Here is a 20,948-nt window from a genome sequence, read left to right as displayed (position 1 = left end):
CAGGTCTTATGTACCAGTTACCCTCCAGGAGTATGTACTGCAGGTCTTATGTACCAGTTACCGTCCAGGAGTATGTACTGCAGGTCTTATGTACCAGTTACCGTCCAGGAGTATGTACTGCAGGTCTTATATATGTACACACTAAGATTAAGTGGCCTGGTGGTGGCGCTACACATACCTGAAGTCCAGCTGAAATCCACAGGTGGTTCTGGTTGAGATTCGGTGTGTGATCATTGATTGATCATTAAAAGCTGTTGTGCTCATCCCACATCTCGGCAGGTCAGGGTAGGGTAGGGTAGGGTAGGGTAGGGTAGGGTAGGGTAGGGTAGGGTAGGGGAGCTGCTGCAGCTGGTTCCTATAAGAACCTTTGTTAACTAAATTTAGCAGCATTTCGCCAAACGAAAGGCTCAGGAGCAAACGGGTGACGTGGTTCTGACGGAGCATACGGGCGACGTGGTTCTGATGGAGCATACGGGCGACGTGGTTCTGACGGAGCAAACGGGCGACGTGGTTCTGATGGAGCATACGGGCGACGTGGTTCTGATGGAGCAGACGTGGTTCTGACGGAGCAAACGGGTGACGTGGTTCTGATGGAGCATACGGGTGACGTGGTTCTGATGGAGCATACGGGCGACGTGGTTCTGACGGAGCAGACGTGGTTCTGACGGAGCAAACGGGTGACGTGGTTCTGATGGAGCATACGGGCGACGTGGTTCTGACGGAGCAGACGTGGTTCTGACGGAGCAAACGGGTGACGTGGTTCTGATGGAGCATACGGGTGACGTGGTTCTGATGGAGCATACGGGCGACGTGGTTCTGACGGAGCAGACGTGGTTCTGACGGAGCAAACAGGTGACGTGGTTCTGATGGAGCATACGGGCGACGTGGTTCTGACGGAGCAGACGTGGTTCTGACGGAGCAAACGGGTGACGTGGTTCTGATGGAGCATACGGGCGATGTGGTTCTGATGGAGCATACGGGCGACGTGGTTCTGACGGAGCAGACGTGGCTCTGACGGAGCAGACGTAGTTCTGACGGAGCAGACGGGCTGTTTGTCCTTGGAAAAGACTTTTTGCTTTTCCTTTTACAATCGTCTGTTCAGCTCAAAACTGAGATCCAATATTTCTTCTTTTTACATTTTATTTCATCTTGATAAAATATGAAGTACTGTAGTATGGCGACTAAATGAAATCAGAAAAAACCCGATCTAAAAATATTAAATAAAAATGATTTAAGGCAGGAGTATTATTTTCCTGGCTACTACCAGGATGATGTGTACTAACTGCTGGTTCTGTCCAAACCTCAGGCTGCAATGAAGACCAGACCTGGTCTAGTGGGTCCAGATTGGTTTGGATCTTGGTCCAGAAGTACTTTAATCCCAGACGTCTCCACGTCTTCAGTTTCTCAAGGACAGATTCGTCCTGCTTTTATTATATTTTGATGTGATAGTGGGAGTTTAAAAGTGTCTCACTTTTACTTTCCAAGTAGGACTGCTGGTTATTTGGTGAGCTTGTTCTCACTCTGTACTGTTTCACTCTCTCTACACTCCGTATTGTTTCACTCTCTCCACACTCCGTTTCACTCTGTATTGTTTCACTCTCTCTACACTCCGTTTCACTCTGTACTGTTTCACTCTCTCTACACTCCGTATTGTTTCACTCTCTCTACACTCCGTTTCACTCTGTATTGTTTCACTCTCTCTACACTCCATTTCACTCTGTACTGTTTCACTCTCTCTACACTCCGTTTCACTCTGTATTGTTTCACTCTCTCTACACTCCGTTTCACTCTGTATTGTTTCACTCTCTCTACACTCCGTTTCACTCTCTCTACACTCCATTTCACTGTATTGTTTCACTCTCTCTACACTCCATTTCACTCTGTATTGTTTCACTCTCTCTACACTCCGTTTCACTCTCTCTACACTCCGTTTCACTCTGTATTGTTTCACTCTCTCTACACTCCGTTTCACTCTCTCTACACTCCATTTCACTCTGTATTGTTTCACTCTCTACACTCCGTTTCACTCTCTCTACACTCCGTTTCACTCTGTATTGTTTCACTCTCTCTACACTCCATTTCACTCTGTATTGTTTCACTCTCTCTACACTCCGTTTCACTCTCTCTACACTCCATTTCACTCTGTATTGTTTCACTCTCTCTACACTCCGTTTCACTCTCTCTACACTCCGTTTCACTCTGTATTGTTTCACTCTCTCTACACTCCGTTTCACTCTCTCTACACTCCACTTCACTCTGTATTGTTTCACTCTCTCTACACTCCGTTTCACTCTCTCTACACTCCGTTTCACTCTGTATTGTTTCACTCTCTCTACACTCCATTTCACTCTCTCTACACTCCGTTTCACTCTCTCTACACGCCACTTCACTCTGTATTGTTTCACTCTCTCTACACTCCGTTTCACTCTCTCTACACTCCGTTTCACTCTGTATTGTTTCACTCTCTCTACACTCCATTTCACTCTCTCTACACTCCGTTTCACTCTGTATTGTTTCACTCTCTCTACACTCCGTTTCACTCTCTCTACACTCCACTTCACTCTGTATTGTTTCACTCTCTCTACACTCCATTTCACTCTGTATTGTTTCACTCTCTCTACACTCCGTTTCACTCTGTATTGTTTCACTCTCTCTACACTCCGTTTCACTCTCTCTACACTCCGTTTCACTCTGTATTGTTTCACTCTCTCTACACTCCGTTTCACTCTCTCTACACTCCATTTCACTCTGTATTGTTTCACTCTCTCTACACTCCGTTTCACTCTCTCTACACTCCATTTCACTCTGTATTGTTTCACTCTCTCTACACTCCGTTTCACTCTCTCTACACTCCATTTCACTCTGTATTGTTTCACTCTCTCTACACTCCGTTTCACTCTCTCTACACTCCGTTTCACTCTCTCTACACTCCATTTCACTCTGTCTCAGCCATGATGGAACAGGAAGTCCCCCAATATTTCAATATAACTAAATAAACTTCTCATTGGACCATATGTCAAACTGTTTGCTCCCCATCACACCTGGAGCTTCCTCTCCTCTCTACACTGACCCAGCTCCACCTAGTGGGGAAGACACTGAACTGCAACTCAGGCCAGTCTGAAGAGGAAGCATAGGGAAACATTTCAGTGGCTTCAACAGTGAGTAAAGTAGGACTGAGTCCAGGCAGACGGACTGACTGACTCCAGGCAGACGGACTGACTGGCTCCAGGCAGACGGAGTGACTCCAGGCAGACAGACTGACTCCAGGCAGACGGACTGACTCCAGGCAGACTGACTGACTGACTCCAGGCAGACGGACTGACTGACTCCAGGCAGACGGAGTGACTCCAGGCAGACAGACTGACTCCAGGCAGACGGAGTGACTCCAGGCAGACAGACTGACTCCAGGCAGACGGACTGACTCCAGGCAGACTGACTGACTGACTCCAGGCAGACGGACTGACTGACTCCAGGCAGACGGAGTGACTCCAGGCAGACAGACTGACTCCAGGCAGACGGAGTGACTCCAGGCAGACAGACTGACTCCAGGCAGACGGACTGACTCCAGGCAGACAGACTGACTCCAGGCAGATGGACTGACTGACTCCAGGCAGATGGACTGACTGACTCCAGGCAGACGGACTGACTGACTCCAGGCAGACGGACTGACTGACTCCAGGCAGACGGACTGACTGACTCCAGGCAGACAGACTGACTCCAGGCAGACGGACTCCAGTAAGGTTTTATTACATTTTACACACTTTACAAAACACGTCAAAGCCTTGGCGGCGAGCTGATGTTCCAGCCCTCCATCTTTCCCACTTTGGTGAAGAAGGCCAGCGTTCCCAACCCAAGGCAGGCGGATGTCCCGGTGGCGGCGCTGTGAGCTGCAAAAGGTAATAACAATTAGCTTTAGCTATTGTGCTAATTAGCTGCTGCGCCCTTTTAGCAGTAAGCTAATGTGACACATTTAGCTTTAATTGCATTACCTGTTTTACAAAAAACCTTAATCTTTTTTTAAAGGCTCATATTACACTAAATCTACTTCCTGAAGGTTCTCCAGCAGTACTACTCGTCCCCATACCTGGACTGACGTCCCAGAAGTGAAGACAGTCTGTCCTCTCTGTCCCTGGCTTGTTCCAGGTTTAAAAAGTGTGTTGCTCCAAGCAGCCAATCAGAATCAAACCCTATATAGTGTCATCGGGGGTTTAGCCAATCCCAATCGAGGTAGGCCCTCCCTTTGACTCCTCCCACAATTAGGCAGCTCTGCTCTGGCACATGGCACCACCAGAGGAACAGTGACATGCTGTGAGCACTAGAGTTGGGGAGGCAGGGCGTTGCAAATCGAGACCACCAATGTCAACCAGTGATGTGAAAGTTTGTACAAATCGTTCAAAACCCCTGAGTCACTTTACTGAACAGTGACTCACGAGTCATCAGGTTCATTAACTGGTTCACTGAGTCATTCCTGCTCCAGCCGTCCAGCTGCACAGAGGAAAACAGAAAAATCACTGTTGTGCTGCTGCTACTCTAACTGCCCCTTATAAATACAGTATATCTCATTACCCCCTTTAGTTGCCCCGTGGGAAAAACTGCTAATAGCTGCTTTTAGCAGCTATTAGCAGCTATTAGTACTAACGGCGCAGCTGCTAGTGCTAAAAGCAGCTAGTAGCACTAGCCGCAGCTGCTAGTGCTAAAAGCAGCTAGTAGCACTAGTAGCTGCGCCGTTAGTACTAATAGCTGCTAAAAGCAGCTAGTAGCACTAGCCGCAGCTGCTAGTGCTAAAAGCAGCTAGTAGCACTAGTAGCTGCGCCGTTAGTACTAATAGCTGCTAAAAGCAGCTAGTAGCACTAGTAGCTGCGCCGTTAGTACTAATAGCTGCTAAAAGCAGCTAGTAGCACTAGCCGCAGCTGCTACCGGCTCCTTAAGCTCATTTGAGGCGTTCAGTGTTCACGCTCAAGTCAGCTCGCTTCAGTCGTTCAACACGATGTCCGACTCAGCTTGAAACTCGAAAGAGTCGTTCACCTCCTCTGAATCGATCAGTACCTAGAGTCGTTCACCTCCTCTGAATCGATCAGTACCTAGAGTCGTTCACCTCCTCTGAATCGATCAGGACCTAGAGTCGTTCACCTCCTCTGAATCGATCAGTACCTAGAGTCGTTCACCTCCTCTGAATCGATCAGGACCTAGAGTCGTTCACCTCCTCTCCTCTGAATCGATCAGGACCTAGAGTCGTTCACCTCCTCTGAATCGATCAGGACCTAGAGTCGTTCACCTCCTCTCCTCTGAATCGATCAGTACCTAGAGTCGTTCACCTCCTCTCCTCTGAATCGATCAGTACCTAGAGTCGTTCACCTCCTCTGAATCGATCAGTACCTAGAGTCGTTCACCTCCTCTGAATCGATCAGTACCTAGAGTCGTTCACCTCCTCTGAATCGATCAGGACCTAGAGTCGTTCACCTCCTCTGAATCGATCAGGACCTAGAGTCGTTCACCTCCTCTGAATCGATCAGGACCTAGAGTCGTTCACCTCCTCTGAATCGATCAGGACTTAGAGTCGTTCACCTCCTCTCCTCTGAATCGATCAGTACCTAGAGTCGTTCACCTCCTCTGAATCGATCAGTACCTAGAGTCGTTCACCTCCTCTGAATCGATCAGTACCTAGAGTCGTTCACCTCCTCTGAATCGATCAGGACCTAGAGTCGTTCACCTCCTCTGAATCGATCAGGACCTAGAGTCGTTCACCTCCTCTCCTCTGAATCGATCAGTACCTAGAGTCGTTCACCTCCTCTGAATCGATCAGTACCTAGAGTCGTTCACCTCCTCTGAATCGATCAGTACCTAGAGTCGTTCACCTCCTCTGAATCGATCAGGACCTAGAGTCGTTCACCTCCTCTGAATCGATCAGGACCTAGAGTCGTTCACCTCCTCTGAATCGATCAGGACTTAGAGTCGTTCACCTCCTCTCCTCTGAATCGATCAGGACCTAGAGTCGTTCACCTCCTCTGAATCGATCAGGACCTAGAGTCGTTCAGTGAGCTGCTCCGCTCACCAGGGCCCAGTTGTTCAAAACTTGGTTATGGTTAGCACTGTTATCTTGTTGTTCAACACCGGGTTAACTTTAACCAGGTGTTATCTTGTTGTTCAACACCGGGTTAACTTTAACCAGGTGTTATCTTGACGTGAAAGTTAACCCACCTCCGGTCCTCCACTAACTGTTTACCAGTGGTTAACTTGATGATAGCAGGACAAAGGAAGGACAGGGCGGAGGACTGAACTTTGATAGAGTCGATACTGGAATGAAGAGTTGCTCCTCTACGGAGCCCCAGAGTGGACGTAGGAAAAGTTAAATAAAAATGATCTATATGTGAAGAACTGGGCCCTGGTGAAGCTCCGCCCCTTCCTCACCTGAACGTCTGCAGCCGCGCTGCCTCAGAAAGTTTTGGAGAAATAAATACATGAATACACAATCATGTTAAAATACAACTACAGTGTGTATTGTGTTGCATTTAATGTCGTCCCGTATAAATTGTTCCGCAGCCCTTTTAACGCCACGTTATTTATTAAAATTAGCAAAACAATTTTTGAAATTTGAAAATCTGAATTTTGGAGGAAAAATATAAAACTTTCATTAATTTCAATTCAGCCTTGGGTAGGCACTGCCTACCCTGCCTGCAGGTCACTGGAGAGGAAGTACTTCCTCCTCTTCCCAAGATGGGCATGTGTGGGCGGAGCCAGTCCAGCTCACACAGACACAGCAGATTCTGAATGTAGCTCCTATGATCCAATATTCAAATGAGGAAAATCAAGGAGGAGCGACCAGACCAGGAGGAGATGAAACTCTGGAGAATATGACCCCTTTAAATATCAATAAAACAGGTTTTTGCTGCTTTTTAAACTCTTTTCTCTCCTGTGGCTCTCAGCTCGTCCGCGTTAGCAGTGAGATTGCTTGAGCCCGATGCTAACGACTCACTGCGGGCCCCCAGCAGGATCCCTGAGGAACACCCTCCGATGAAATAGTTGATGGGATCGTCTGGAGCTTCGCGGGCCTGTGCGCTGAGACAAGTCGTCATTCCGAACACGGCTCCCAGCGCCGCTGTCGGGACAGAGATGATCCCGTTAATCCCGGCACCGTGTGGATCAGATGACCAGCAGGTGGCGCTACTCACCCATGGTGACGGTGGCATTAGTGGCACGCTGCGCGGCAGCGAGCACAGAGTCGGGCTGGAATGCTACGATGTGATAAACTGAGCCGACCAGGCCTGAAACAGAAAGAGACACCAACATTAGGATTGTCGCCAACGGCTCCTTTGGTTTATAACTCTGAGTATGGAAACGAGCAACATTTGGAGATTTTTAATAATTCAATTCAATTAAATTTTATTTGTAAAGCGCTAAATCACATCAACAAACATCTCAAAGCCTCTTACAATGATAGAGTACAACAGAACCCAACTAATAACACACAAACAATTTTACATTCAAATACTCAACACACGTTAGTTTCCCAATTAGAAACAATACAAACAACATATTTTCATCTTTTTAAACCATTACTGGTGTTTCAGATATTCTGGTGTCCGTGTAACTGGAGACTCCCGGTTGTTTGTAGCCACATTAGCCGTTCAGATCTTGAACCGTGAGCCTTTCTTTTGAGTGTTTCACACGTTTGAAGCTTCATCCCGTGACAATGTGAAAGAGGAGAAAACAGCCACTTTAAAATTGTTTGTTTCAATAAAAAGTACTATTATTCAGATGTAAACAAGCTGTTAGCTTGGAGCTAACAACAAGGTCAGGACCAGTGTGAACTGGGTTTTAATTAAAACCTGCCGGTTAAAATCATGTGAAGGTTATAAATCTCAAAAGAAAGTTAAACACTTGTGTTCTTTCGAATCCGATGATAATTGAAACGTCGCACAGGAAAGATAAAGAAACGAGTAGAAGCTAACATGTTAGCGTAAACCCAGTGTTTCGGATCGACCGGTTTCCATGTTAAATGGTGACCGACTTCCTTTAGCAGCCGTCAAACAGGAGTTAAAATATCACTCAGAAAAGTACAAAACTTTTAAACTTTGTTGTGAATGCGATTAAAGGGCGTTCGCTCCGGGTGTCTGTCGAATTTTCAAACTGCTTTGTTACGAGCTGCAGCGACGGACGCAGAAGGGATTCTAAAGGGAATCCATTGACAGGGACACCAGTCGAACCGAAATACCGGGCCGATGTCCTCTCCATCCGGTTTGGTTTTAAACCCGGTTCCGTACCCAGAGCGGTGGCAAGTTTGGTGGTTATCCAGGTTTTCTGCACGCAGTCGGTGCCCTCTGGCATCTCCCAGTACCCCATGATATCAGTGTTGAAGGACACCGACAAACAAACTCCCGCGAGAACTGCTCCACAGACCGGAGATTATCTCTACAAAATAAAAGCTTCTCTTCCGGTCTGTGAGTTTAAGGAAAACTGAAGCGTTCGTAGATTTTAATTGTGAAACCCACAGACAACTCGGTAACTTCCGGTCCAGGAGCACTGGGCTAAAACAAACCCACTTGACCCGTTTGTTGGGCCTTGTTCCCATGTACTGGGAGGGACCAGGTTAGATTACAGAGCAAAGAAAACAGCCGTCCGTCTTCCTCCATCGACCACTGCCAACATCGAACAAGCTACGGCGGGATGAAGCGAGGAAGAACGACCAAGAACTGGAGAAAAGATTTGAAGAAGCTCTTGATGTTGCAGCCATCTTAACCATGTGAAATATGTGTAAACACCAGTGGTATAAAGTAATTGATAAATGGATCCTGCTTTATGATACTTTGCCTGTAATTGTACTTCATTATTGGTGAATTTCATGTTTTAAATCATGTGCTTATAGTTTGGGTTTTCATTGTTCCAAAACCACAAGGCATCATTGTGTACACAGAGATACTCCAGAGATAACTCCGCCCCCAGCTGATGACGCGTCGGGTCCCAGTCTAGCTCCTCTTTGGCCCAGCTATGAAGTGGGGCCAGCGTAGTACCAGTTCAGCTCCTGATAGGCCGGGGCTTTGGCAGTGGAAAGACAAAGAACTGGTGCTAAGTCTGGCCCTGGACCAGAACTAGAACCTGGTTCTTTCCGGTGGAAAAGCCCCCAGAGAGCCACGCCCCCGCCCAGAAAGCACCAGACGGGGAATGCAGAGAGGAATCCCCCCCAGGCAAGAAGAGCCCACAAGAGAAGGATAAAGGGCCCCGGGCCCCAGGCCACAACCCAAGCCACCAAGCTGAGACCGGCTGGAGCAGGGCCCCCGGGCCGAGCTGGCCGAGAGCCCCCCCAATCGAGGCGGCAGAGCCCGCCGCACCCCCGAGAGCCGGCCCAACCCGTCAGGGCAGGGATGCCCCCCCCCCCCCCCAGACAGGAAGAGCGAAGGCTCGGCCAGGCCCGGTCGGAGGACAGTCAACTCACCACCCCCAGGGGCTTCACACCCCACCACCCACGTTACACACCCCCCCCCCGATCTTGATAGATACACCCACCATAAGTGAAATATGGAAAATATGTCTGAATGTGATTTGTGCTATTCAAAATGAAGAAAAAGACCTTGAATAAAAAGTTCCCCCCGTTCTCCAAACAGCTGGCTTTAATGACTTTGTAGAAGGTTTACAGAGTGTCAGCTCATTTGATGCTGCGTGCGAAGCGTCGAGTGCGGCCGCTCCGGGCGGCGTGCAGAGCATCCTCCAGCGTGCACACCAGGTGCAGCAGCGTGGGGGGGTCGGCCTGCAGCACCACGTCTGCTCCGGTTCCTCCGGTCCGCTGCAGACTAAGCATCAGTCTGGGAATCAGCTGCTGGCGGACGCCACGACTGGCCAACTGCAACACACACAATTCAATCCAACTTTGTTTCTATAGACCCCAATACAACCGAGGCCTTTCAGGACGCTTTACAGAGAAAAGCCAACGCAGAGCCGGATTACTCTCTACTCCATTACAGGTAGAGTCTCTCTACAGGTACAATATCTACAACTGAAACAGCTCTGGTTAAAGTGGGTAGTTTGATTTGTTCACCTGGACATCCAGCCTCCAGTGCAGGTCACAGTAGGCGGGTGGAGAGCAGGACAGCTGCTGCAGGATGCTGCACACATCAGCACGGTGCTGGAGGTACAGCTGCAACACACACACACACATTACACACACAACACAATCACACAGTACACACACGTTACAATCACACAGTACACACACGTTACAATCACACAGTACACACACGTTACAATCACACAGTACACACACGTTACACACAACACAATCACACAGTACACACACACACGTTACAATCACACAGTACACACACACACACGTTACAATCACACAGTACACACACAACACAATCACACAGTACACACACACACGTTACAATCACACAGTACACACACGTTACACACAACACAATCACACAGTACACACACACACACATTACAATCACACAGTACACACACGTTACACACACAACACAATCACACAGTACACACACACATTATTGACACACACAGTACACATAATAACGCACTACACTTACATTAACACACTCACAGTACACACACGCATTATTTAGATACTCACACAGTACACACACATTTTAACATACACACACAGTACACACACGCATTATTGACACTCACAGTACAATACTCACACATTACACACACACAGTACACACACATTACACACACAAACACATTATTAACACACTGGCTCATTACACACACACTTTATTGACACGCTCACCTGCAACAGTGTCTGGTTCAGATCGTCACCTAAACCCAGAACCAGCAGTGAGTCCAAGAAGTCCACCTCCGAAATCTACATATATAAATATACATATATTACACACACACACACTTTAAAAACTACACACAATAAGAAAAAATGGACAAAAACTGAAAATGGCTTAAGTGGCTGAAGGAGCTTAAAACCTTAAGAAGCTTTAGCCCGAGCTTCTTAAGCCTGGTTAACCTGGTTAGCCGGTGGCCCTGGATATTATTTAACCTGGTTAGCCGTTGGCCCTGGGTGTTGTTTAACCTGGTTAGCTGTTGGCCCTGGATATTATTTAACCTGGTTAGCCGTTGGCCCTGGATGTTGTTTAACCTGGTTAGCCGTTGGCCCTGGATATTATTTAACCTGGTTAGCCGTTGGCCCTGGATGTTGTTTAACCTGGTTAGCTGTTGGCCCTGGATATTCTTTAACCTGGTTAGCCGTTGGCCCTGGATGTGGTTTAACCTGGTTAGCCGTTGGCCCTGGATGTTGTTTAACCTGGTTAGCTGTTGGCCCTGGATGTTGTTTAACCTGGTTAGCCGTTGGCCCTGGATGTTGTTTAACCTGGTTAGCCGTTGGCCCTGGATGTTGTTTAACCTGGTTAGCTGTTGGCCCTGGATATTCTTTAACCTGGTTAGCCGTTGGCCCTGGATGTGGTTTAACCTGGTTAGCCGTTGGCCCTGGATATTCTTTAACCTGGTTAGCTGTTGGCCCTGGATGTTGTTTAACCTGGTTAGCCGTTGGCCCTGGATGTTGTTTAACCTGGTTAGCTGTTGGCCCTGGATATTCTTTAACCTGGTTAGCCGTTGGCCCTGGATGTGGTTTAACCTGGTTAGCCGTTGGCCCTGGATATTCTTTAACCTGGTTAGCTGTTGGCCCTGGATGTTGTTTAACCTGGTTAGCTGTTGGCCCTGGATATTCTTTAACCTGGTTAGCCGTTGGCCCTGGATGTGGTTTAACCTGGTTAGCCGTTGGGCCTGGGTGTTGTTTAACCTGGTTAGCCGTTGGCCCTGGATATTCTTTAACCTGGTTAGCCGTTGGCCCTGGATGTTGTTTAACCTGGTTAGCTGTTGGACCTGGATGTTCTTTAGCCTGGTTGGCTGCCCTAACCCAGTGACACCGTTATTGTGTGCTCGCTTCAGCTTGCCGGAGGCGCTCACCTTGTGTTTAGCGCTCTCCATCATGAGGAACATCAGCCCCTCCACGCCATGCTGCACCGTCTCCACAGGAACGCCAAGCTTCCCTGTTACCATCCATAAAGCCAGAAAACATGGTCACCACAGGAACGCCAAGCTTCCCTGTTACCATCCATAAAGCCAGAAAACATGGTCACCACAGGAACGCCAAGCTTCCCTGTTACCATCCATAAAGCCAGAAAACATGGTCACCACAGCCAGCAAAGGTTTACGTTTACAAGAACCATGAAGCTCAACCTGCTCGCTCAGCCACAACACGTTAGCTTCAGATAGCTCCATATTAGCCATTTCTGTTCTAGGTTAATACAGTGTCGATGTGATGGGGGGGGGGGGGGGGGCTGGCCTCACTGTCACTTTAGAAGCACTCATTAGCTTAGCTTGAAGTGAGACTCACTGGCTGCTCCCTCGTAGATCTTCGGACTTGCTCCTCTTCTTAAGAACTCCAGAGCGATGCGTCCAAATTCTGCAACAACTGAAAACCCAACAAACATGGAGTTAGCTGATTAGCATTGGCACTTTTGACACAAGATATATCAACTGATTGGTCAGAAAGAGCTCAGCGAGTTCACGCAACATGCTACAGGGGAGCTAGCATGTTTTTAGCATTTGTTTTTCTAAGTTATTGAGACTTGCCATTAGCACAGGTAGCTTCACGAGCACAGTGAGCACCATTAGCATAGTAAGCATTATTAGCATAGTAAGCATTATTAGGTGAGCACCATTAGCACAGTGAGCACCATTACCAGTGAGCATCATTAGCACAGTGAGCACCATTAGCATAGTAAGCATTATTAGGTGAGCACCATTAGCACAGTGAGCACCATTACCAGTGAGCACCATTACCAGTGAGCATCATTAGCACAGTGAGCACCATTAGCACAGTGATCACCATTAGCATAGTGAGCACCATTAGCACAGTGAGCACCATTAGCACAGTGAGCACCATTACCAGTGAGCACCATTACCAGTGAGCATCATTAGCACAGTGAGCACCATTACCAGTGAGCACCATTAGCACAGTGAGCACCATTACCAGTGAGCACCATTAGCACAGTGAGCACCATTACCAGTGAGCATCATTAGCACAGTGAGCACCATTACCAGTGAGCACCATTAGCACAGTGAGCACCATTAGCACAGTGAGCACCATTACCAGTGAGCACCATTACCAGTGAGCACCATTACCAGTGAGCATCATCAGCACAGTGAGCACCATTAGCACAGTGCGCACCATTACCAGTGAGCACCATTAGCACAGTGAGCACCATTAGCACAGTGAGCACCATTAGCACAGTGATCACCATTACCAGTGAGCATCATTAGCACAGTGAGCACCATTACCAGTGAGCACCATTAGCACAGTGAGCACCATTAGCACAGTGAGCACCATTACCAGTGAGCATCATTAGCACAGTGAGCACCATTACCAGTGAGCACCATTAGCACAGTGAGCACCATTACCAGTGAGCACCATTACCAGTGAGCACCATTACCAGTGAGCACCATTAGCACAGTGAGCACCATTACCAGTGAGCATCATTAGCACAGTGAGCACCATTACCAGTGAGCACCATTAGCACAGTGAGCACCATTACCAGTGAGCACCATTACCAGTGAGCACCATTACCAGTGAGCATCATTAGCACAGTGAGCACCATTAGCACAGTGAGCACCATTACCAGTGAGCACCATTACCAGTGAGCATCATTAGCACAGTGAGCACCATTAGCACAGTGCGCACCATTACCAGTGAGCACCATTAGCACAGTGAGCACCATTAGCACAGTGATCACCATTACCAGTGAGCACCATTACCAGTGAGCATCATTAGCACAGTGAGCACCATTAGCACAGTGAGCACCATTACCAGTGATCACCATTAGCATAGTAAGCATTGTTAGGTGCGCACCATTACCAGTGAGCACCATTAGCACAGTGAGCACCATTAGCACAGTGAGCACCATTACCAGTGAGCACCATTACCAGTGAGCACCATTACCAGTGAGCATCATTAGCACAGTGAGCACCATTAGCACAGTGCGCACCATTACCAGTGAGCACCATTACCAGTGAGCACCATTAGCACAGTGAGCACCATTAGCACAGTGAGCACCATTACCAGTGAGCACCATTAGCACAGTGAGCACCATTAGCAGTTAGCGTCATTAGCACAAGGAGCATCGCTCGTGTTGCTTCTTGCCTGAGCCGTCGACCTGCGGTAGGAAGGCCAGGTGCTGCCGGTGCTCCTCGGACAGAGAAAGGAGCATCCTAACGGGACGGTGGCAGCTCGCGGCGGCGAGCACCGGGAGTCGGAAACACAACAGGAATTACGTCAGCGTCACATGACCCGTCGGAAGGAAGCCGGAAGTTTAATCCAACATCGAGACGCAGTAGAAATTGTGTGTTGCTGTGCGTTAGTGTGCAGCGATCAGTGTGTGCGCAGCGTGCGGGTTTCGAACACCGCTTCGTGATGGCCCAGTGTGTCCAGTCGGTGGAGGAGTTTGTCCAGGACTCGTTCGTTCCGATGGTGGCCGTCCTGTGCAGCGAGGAGGCGGAGAGAGTATCCATGAAGAACAACCTCCACTTTTCCGAGCTGCTGCGGCCTTTCTGCAGACTCACGTCCGAAGGTAGAACGCTGGGTGAGGGGTTTAGGGGGACAGGGAACAGTTCATCTGGTCGCTGTCCGCCTAACATAGGGTCCGCGGGCTCACATCAGGACGTTATATTGTCCACTTCCGGTGTTGTTCCCAAAACTGATTCCTGTGCAGGGGAGCGCACACTGACTGACTGTTGATGGGGACTTCCGTTCTCTTCTAGCTGCTTTTATTAGGATTTACAGCCATAATGTACAAATATACTAAACTGCATGAACACGGTAACTAAGGAAAGTCTCATGTTTCTTGTTTGCAAAGAAAAATCACAATTTAACAAGGAAGGATTTGCAGCTCATAGCATCATTTACATGTCATTTACATATCATTTACATGTCATTTACATATCATTTACATGTCCATAATTAATGTTTACAGTGTTTATCTGTTTGACTTGTCTGTTTTCCTTTTTTGCGCTTGTAACTCATTGGTAAATAATCTCAATTGCAGTTTGGTTTACATGTGGAATAAAGAAATTATAGATTTTATACAGCTTATATTATTATTATACATATTTCATATGCAATACAGTTTAATATATTTTTATGTTATGGCTGTAAATGATAAAAGCCGCTCTCATGGATGGGAATCACTTTTTGGCACAACACCAGTCCAATTCCTTTTCACTGGGGTTTTAAAGATTTTTTAAAAAACTTTTCGATAATTTTGTTTCATGTAAAATTTCAAATCAATCTGACTTGTTTATATAGCACCAAATACAACAAAGTCATTTCAAGACATTTTAAGGGTTGGAAAAAAATGAGTGAGAGAGAGCTTCCAACGTGAAGCACTTTGGTCGATTCTGCTGGTTAATTTTAAGTGTTAATAAAATACTTGCTCATGCCAGGTCACATCCGGGACCCGAACAATCAGGTCCACGTGGTGAAGAACCTCCGCATCTGTGTTAGCAACATCGCCACGGGTCCACCCAGCAGTGCCGCCATGCCACGCCGCCGCCTGCTCAGCGAGGTGGTGCAGTCCACCCAGCCACAGGAGGGCGCTGCCACCAATGTGATGACCACAGGAGACTATGAGCTCAGCTTCAGCGGTGAGCCTGGAAGCTAGCAGCTATCGAGGAAGCTAACATTTCACAAGAACGCAAATAAACCCCGCGTGGAGTTTTAGCTTGTTTAATAATTTTAGTTTTCCTGATCTGCTAATTTAGCAGCTTAACCACCTTCGAAATTTGTCTCTTTGGGGCGTTTCACCTTTTTATAGCTCTTCTAGCAGATTAGCACAGACTGATATGTTGTTGTTAGCATGTAAGAAGCGATTGTGTTTTATCTGCATGAAGCCAGCTGAAAGCTAACTGCTAGCCACTCCCGAGGGGCTAACAGAGCTACGATGCTACGTGTGGGTGGATTCCCACACTGGAGGGCTGTCAATCACACAATCCTGTACGCCTTCGCTGTCGAACGAGACAGAGCCACGATGCTAACATTAGCATTGACTCTCTGCTTCCACCTGTTAGACGACTCTGTTAGAGCTAGCGCCCCCTGGCACAGCGTGTGGAAACAAACGCTGTCGGAAATCTACACCTGCGAGCAGCACACAGGTACCCCAGTGATGTCACGATCCGTGACATCACAGGCCGTGGTGTCACCGCCTTCCTTGTTAGCCGATAGCTTGAAACTTTCCTCCTCACTGTGGGACGGTCACACACACACACACACACACACACACACACACACACACACACACACACACACACACACACACACACACACACACACACACACACACACACACACACACACACACACACCACTTCTTTTCCGACCTGTGTCTGCGTGAGACGACCAGAGATCTGCAACCTGCTAACGGCTATGTGACGCTTACGCGGCTAAACAGCTAAAATCACTCAATTTTTTTAAAAGCTAAAATTTTATAAAAGACTAAAAGTTAAAGTCCCGAATACACAAAAAATAGGTATGTGTGTAAAATATCAGATTTTTTATAAAAATAAAAAATAGAACTGATGAACAAATTGTCTGAAATAGTTGAGTTTCCAGTGTTGGAGAGCTCTGTTGTCCCTCATAGAGTAGGGTGTGTGTGTGTGTGATTGCGTGTGTGTGTACATGTGTGTATATAATGTGTGTGTGTCGCAGTGACCACCCCGTGGTTTGAGGCCTATAGGGAGAACTTCCTGCAGTCCACTCCAGTGTCGGACCACGAATTCCTCAACCACTATCTGGCCTGTATCCTCAGTGTGTGTGTGTGTGTGTGTGTGTGTGTGTGTGTGTGTGTGTGTGTGTGTGTGTGTGTGTGTGTGTGTGTGTGTGTGTGTGTGTGTGTGTGTGTGTGTGTGTGTGTGTGTGTGTGTGTGTGTGTGTGAGAGAGACTGGTTCACTGTGCTCCTGTGATGGGTGGTTCCCTGTGGCGTTGGTTCCCTGTGGCGTTGGTTCCCTGTGGCGTTGGTTCATTGTGGCGTTGGTTCATTGTGGCGTTGGTTCCCTGTGGCGTTGGTTCCCTGTGGCGTTGGTTCATTGTGGCGTTGGTTCCCTGTGGCGTTGGTTCATTGTGGCGTTGGTTCATTGTGGCGTTGGTTCCCTGTGGCGTTGGTTCATTGTGGCGTTGGTTCATTGTGACGTTGGTTCCCTGTGGCGTTGGTTCATTGTGGCGTTGGTTCCCTGTGGCGTTGGTTCATTGTGGCGTTGGTTCATTGTGGCGTTGGTTCATTGTGGCGTTGGTTCCCTGTGGCGTTGGTTCACTGTGGCGTTGGTTCACTGTGGCGTTGGTTCACTGTGACGTTGGTTCCCTGTAAAGTTGGTTCATTGTGACGTTGGTTCATTGTGACGTTGGTTCCCTGTGACGTTGGTTCATTGTGGCGTTGGTTCCCTGTGAAGTTGGTTCATTGTGACGTTGGTTCCCTGTGAAGTTTGTTCATATGTTGACGTTGGTTCATTGTGGCGTTGGTTCCCTGTGACGTTGGTTCATTGTGGCGTTGGTTCCCTGTGAAGTTGGTTCCCTGTGGCGTTGGTTCCCTGTGAAGTTGGTTCCCTGTGACGTTGGTTCCCTGTGGCGTTGGTTCATTGTGACGTTGGTTCCCTGTGACGTTGGTTCCCTGTGACGATGGTTCACTGTGACGTTGGTTCATTGTGACGATGGTTCACTGTGGCGTTGGTTCCCTGTGGCGTTGGTTCCCTGTGAAGTTGGTTCATTGTGACGTTGGTTCCCTGTGGCGTTGGTTCCCTGTGAAGTTGGTTCCCTGTGAAGTTGGTTCCCTGTGGCGTTGGTTCATTGTGACGTTGGTTCCCTGTGAAGTTGGTTCACTGTGAAGTTGGTTCCCTGTGGCGTTGGTTCACTGTGACGTTGGTTCCCTGTGACGTTGGTTCACTGTGACGTTGGTTCCCTGTGACGTTGGTTCCCTGTGACGTTGGTTCCCTGTGACGTTGGTTCACTGTGACGATGGTTCATTGTGACGTTGGTTCCCTGTGACGTTGGTTCATTGTGACGTTGGTTCCCTGTGACGTTGGTTCCCTGTGACGTTGGTTCCCTGTGACGTTGGTTCCCTGTGACGTTGGTTCCCTGTGACGATGGTTCATTGTGACGTTGGTTCCCTGTGACGTTGGTTCATTGTGACGTTGGTTCATTGTGACGTTGGTTCATTGTGACGTTGGTTCCCTGTGACGTTGGTTCCCTGTGACGTTGGTTCCCTGTGACGTTGGTTCCCTGTGACGTTGGTTCATTGTGACGTTGGTTCCCTGTGACGTTGGTTCATTGTGACGTTGGTTCATTGTGACGTTGGTTCCCTGTGACGTTGGTTCCCTGTGACGTTGGTTCATTGTGACGTTGGTTCATTGTGACGTTGGTTCCCTGTGACGTTGGTTCCCTGTGACGTTGGTTCATTGTGACGTTGGTTAATTGTGGCGTTGGTTCCCTGTGGCGTTGGTTATTGTGGTGTTGGTTACCTGTGGCGTTGGTTCCCTGTGGCGTTGGTTCCCTGTGACGTTGGTTCCCTGTGACGTTGGTTCCCTGTGACGTTGGTTCATTGTGACGTTGGTTCATTGTGGCGTTGGTTCCCTGTGACGTTGGTTCCCTGTGGCGTTGGTTATTGTGGCGTTGGTTCCCTGTGGCGTTGGTTATTGTGGTGTTGGTTCCCTGTGGCGTTGGTTCCCTGTGGCGTTGGTTATTGTGGTGTTGGTTCCCTGTGACGTTGGTTCCCTGTGGCGTTGGTTATTGTGGTGTTGGTTCCCTGTGGCGTTGGTTCCCTGTGGCGTTGGTTATTGTGGCGTTGGTTCCCTGTGGCGTTGGTTATTGTGGTGTTGGTTCCCTGTGGCGTTGGTTCCCTGTGGCGTTGGTTATTGTGGTGTTGGTTCCCTGTGTCTTCCTTGACGCTCAGTAGGCCTCCTGGTGGCATCGTCCTCGGAGGCCGTCCCGGTGGAACAGTTCCTGAAGCTTTCCCAGGAGCAGCACCGGATCCAGCACAGCGGAGAGTTCCCGCTTCCCAAGTGGTTCACTCCCAACACACTCAAGTACTACGTCCTCCTGCATGACGTGAGCGCCAGCGACGAGCTGCGGTGAGGACCTGGCAGGGGTCGCATGGGGTTCTCAGGTTCAGGTGAAATTAGGTGACAGTGTACCTCTTGGCTCCGCCCACAGAGCCGACGCCGTATACGAGGACATGAAGCAGAGGTACGGAGCTCAGGGATGTCACTTGCTCAAGATCAACTCCTGCAACGCCTCCAACCAAGGAACCGAGCAGATCCCTGACCCCTGGAGCCAGTACCTGCAGAGGAGGAGCCAGGTGAGCGCAGGAGTACTGACTCAGGAGCTATTAAAGGGTTCACCATGCTAACACGCAGGCTAGCATGCAGACTAGCACGCAGGCTAACACACAGGCTAAATGAGTTAGCACACAGGCTAAAGGAGTTAACACACAGGCTAACACACAGGCTAGCACGCAGGCTAGCACACAGGCTAACACGCAGGCTAACACGCAGGCTAACACACAGGCTAAATGAGTTAGCACACAGGCTAAAGGAGTTAACACACAGGCTAACACACAGGCTAACACACCGGCTAAAGGAGTTAATACACAGGCTAACACACAGGCTAAAGGAGTTAGCACACAGGCTAAAGGAGTTAACACACAGGCTAACACACCGGCTAAAGGAGTTAACACACAGGCTAACACACAGGCTAACACACAGGCTAAAGGAGTTAACACACAGGCTAACACACCGGCTAAAGGAGTTAGCACACAGGCTAACACACCGGCTAACACACAGGCTAAAGGAGTTAACACACAGGCTAACACACAGGCTAACACACCGGCTAAAGGAGTTAATACACAGGCTAACACACAGGCTAAAGGAGTTAGCACACAGGCTAAAGGAGTTAACACACAGGCTAACACACCGGCTAAAGGAGTTAACACACAGGCTAACACACAGGCTAACACACAGGCTAACACAGGCTAAAAGAGTTAACACACAGGCTAACATGCATGCTAACACACAGGCTAAAGGAAATAATGAAACGGCCACATTTTTATTCTTGCTAACACAACAGTGTTGCTAACACATTGCTACTGTGATTCTGACGTGTTGCTAATACGATGCTCAAGCAGTGCCAACATGTTTTCAATGTGTTGCTAACCTAACACAGTGCTATCTTTTTGCTAACCTGTTTGTGGATGTTGCAGGACTCGTTGGAGGATGTCGTCTCCAGCGGGGGCGCTGTGGAGCTTGGAGCTGCTGAGGTGGAATTCCCTCTAGAGGAAGGTTGGTACAATCTTCCTGTTAGCATTCTGTACCAAAACCATTCACGTTTCTCCAAACTAAACTAGCTAAACAAGCTATGTTTGTCTGTGTGCCTCACACGTCACTCAAATGCTGAAGCTAATTCCATCTTTAAGTTTATATTCAAAACGTTCTTTGTTGTGCGTGAACATTTTGAATCATTGAATGATGCTCCTACGGGACATCGTCCAGTCCGGTTTGGCTGTGCTCAGCCAGACGTCAGGATCTGACAGTTAAAATGGGTTTTGTTTTTTCTGGAAAAAAAATGAGGGGAAAGCCAAAATTGTGGAGTTTGGGAGGTAGAATTGGGAATTCTGAGACCAAAGTGCTTTGACGTTGAACTTTCAGTCGGAGTCCCAGGCACCGTGTGTTCCTACACCCTCAACACGGATCCCAAGATGGCGGCAGGAGATCTGGAGATTCCAGCGTGTGGCGCAGAAAACCATGGAGCCTGTCTGAGCCTGAATGACCACGACAGGATCCGGCACTTCATCCAGGATTTCACCTTCCGAGGCCTGCTGCCGCACATCGAGAAAAACATCCGGCAGCTCAACGACCAGGTAGCATCTATTAGCTACTA

The 20,948-nt window shown here is 48.4% G+C and overlaps 3 protein-coding genes across 7 annotated transcripts in view; 1 reads left to right on the top strand and 2 right to left on the bottom strand.

Moving 5' to 3' along the window:
- Window positions 1-3,724: 3,724 nt before the first annotated feature.
- ndufa11 (NADH:ubiquinone oxidoreductase subunit A11) lies at window positions 3,725-8,386 on the bottom strand. Of its 2 annotated transcripts, none has more exons than XR_013935723.1 (4): window positions 8,262-8,386; window positions 7,170-7,262; window positions 6,022-7,096; window positions 3,725-5,945 (listed from the first exon to the last, which is right to left on the bottom strand). XR_013935723.1 is itself a non-coding variant. In XM_080473489.1 (4 exons), the coding sequence occupies exons 1-4, from the start codon at window positions 8,338-8,340 to the stop codon at window positions 3,775-3,777; spliced, it is 408 nt and encodes a 135-aa protein (XP_080329615.1). In that variant the 5' UTR covers window positions 8,341-8,386; the 3' UTR covers window positions 3,725-3,774. The 2 variants fall into 2 exon arrangements, 1 of the variants encoding a protein (XP_080329615.1); XM_080473489.1 differs by having other exon boundaries at window positions 3,725-3,887; window positions 6,974-7,096.
- Window positions 8,387-9,572: 1,186 nt separating this feature from the next.
- commd2 (COMM domain containing 2) lies at window positions 9,573-14,317 on the bottom strand. The gene is made up of 6 exons (XM_080473488.1): window positions 14,174-14,317; window positions 12,368-12,445; window positions 11,938-12,020; window positions 10,751-10,825; window positions 10,031-10,129; window positions 9,573-9,835 (listed from the first exon to the last, which is right to left on the bottom strand). The coding sequence occupies exons 1-6, from the start codon at window positions 14,238-14,240 to the stop codon at window positions 9,641-9,643; spliced, it is 597 nt and encodes a 198-aa protein (XP_080329614.1). The 5' UTR covers window positions 14,241-14,317; the 3' UTR covers window positions 9,573-9,640.
- Window positions 14,318-14,321: 4 nt separating this feature from the next.
- trappc8 (trafficking protein particle complex subunit 8) overlaps window positions 14,322-20,948 on the top strand; it is a 39,898-nt gene continuing 33,271 nt past the window's right edge. For 2 of the 4 annotated variants that reach the window (XM_080473484.1, XM_080473487.1), the window contains exons 1-8: window positions 14,335-14,600; window positions 15,472-15,672; window positions 16,096-16,179; window positions 16,733-16,822; window positions 18,970-19,144; window positions 19,227-19,371; window positions 20,272-20,350; window positions 20,717-20,928. In XM_080473484.1, the coding sequence (XP_080329610.1) occupies window positions 14,444-14,600; window positions 15,472-15,672; window positions 16,096-16,179; window positions 16,733-16,822; window positions 18,970-19,144; window positions 19,227-19,371; window positions 20,272-20,350; window positions 20,717-20,928 (1,143 nt within the window). In that variant the 5' untranslated portion in view covers window positions 14,335-14,443. Of the gene's footprint in view, window positions 14,601-15,471; window positions 15,673-16,095; window positions 16,180-16,732; window positions 16,823-18,969; window positions 19,145-19,226; window positions 19,372-20,271; window positions 20,351-20,716; window positions 20,929-20,948 lie in introns of all 4 variants that reach the window. The other 2 variants (XM_080473486.1, XM_080473485.1) reach the window with 1 other exon arrangement.

This window comes from Lipophrys pholis (genome assembly GCF_963383615.2).
Source record: "Lipophrys pholis genome assembly, chromosome: 10".
In the NCBI taxonomy this organism is placed as follows: Eukaryota; Metazoa; Chordata; class Actinopteri; order Blenniiformes; family Blenniidae; genus Lipophrys; species Lipophrys pholis.
This window is presented reverse-complemented; position numbering and strand designations above follow the sequence as displayed.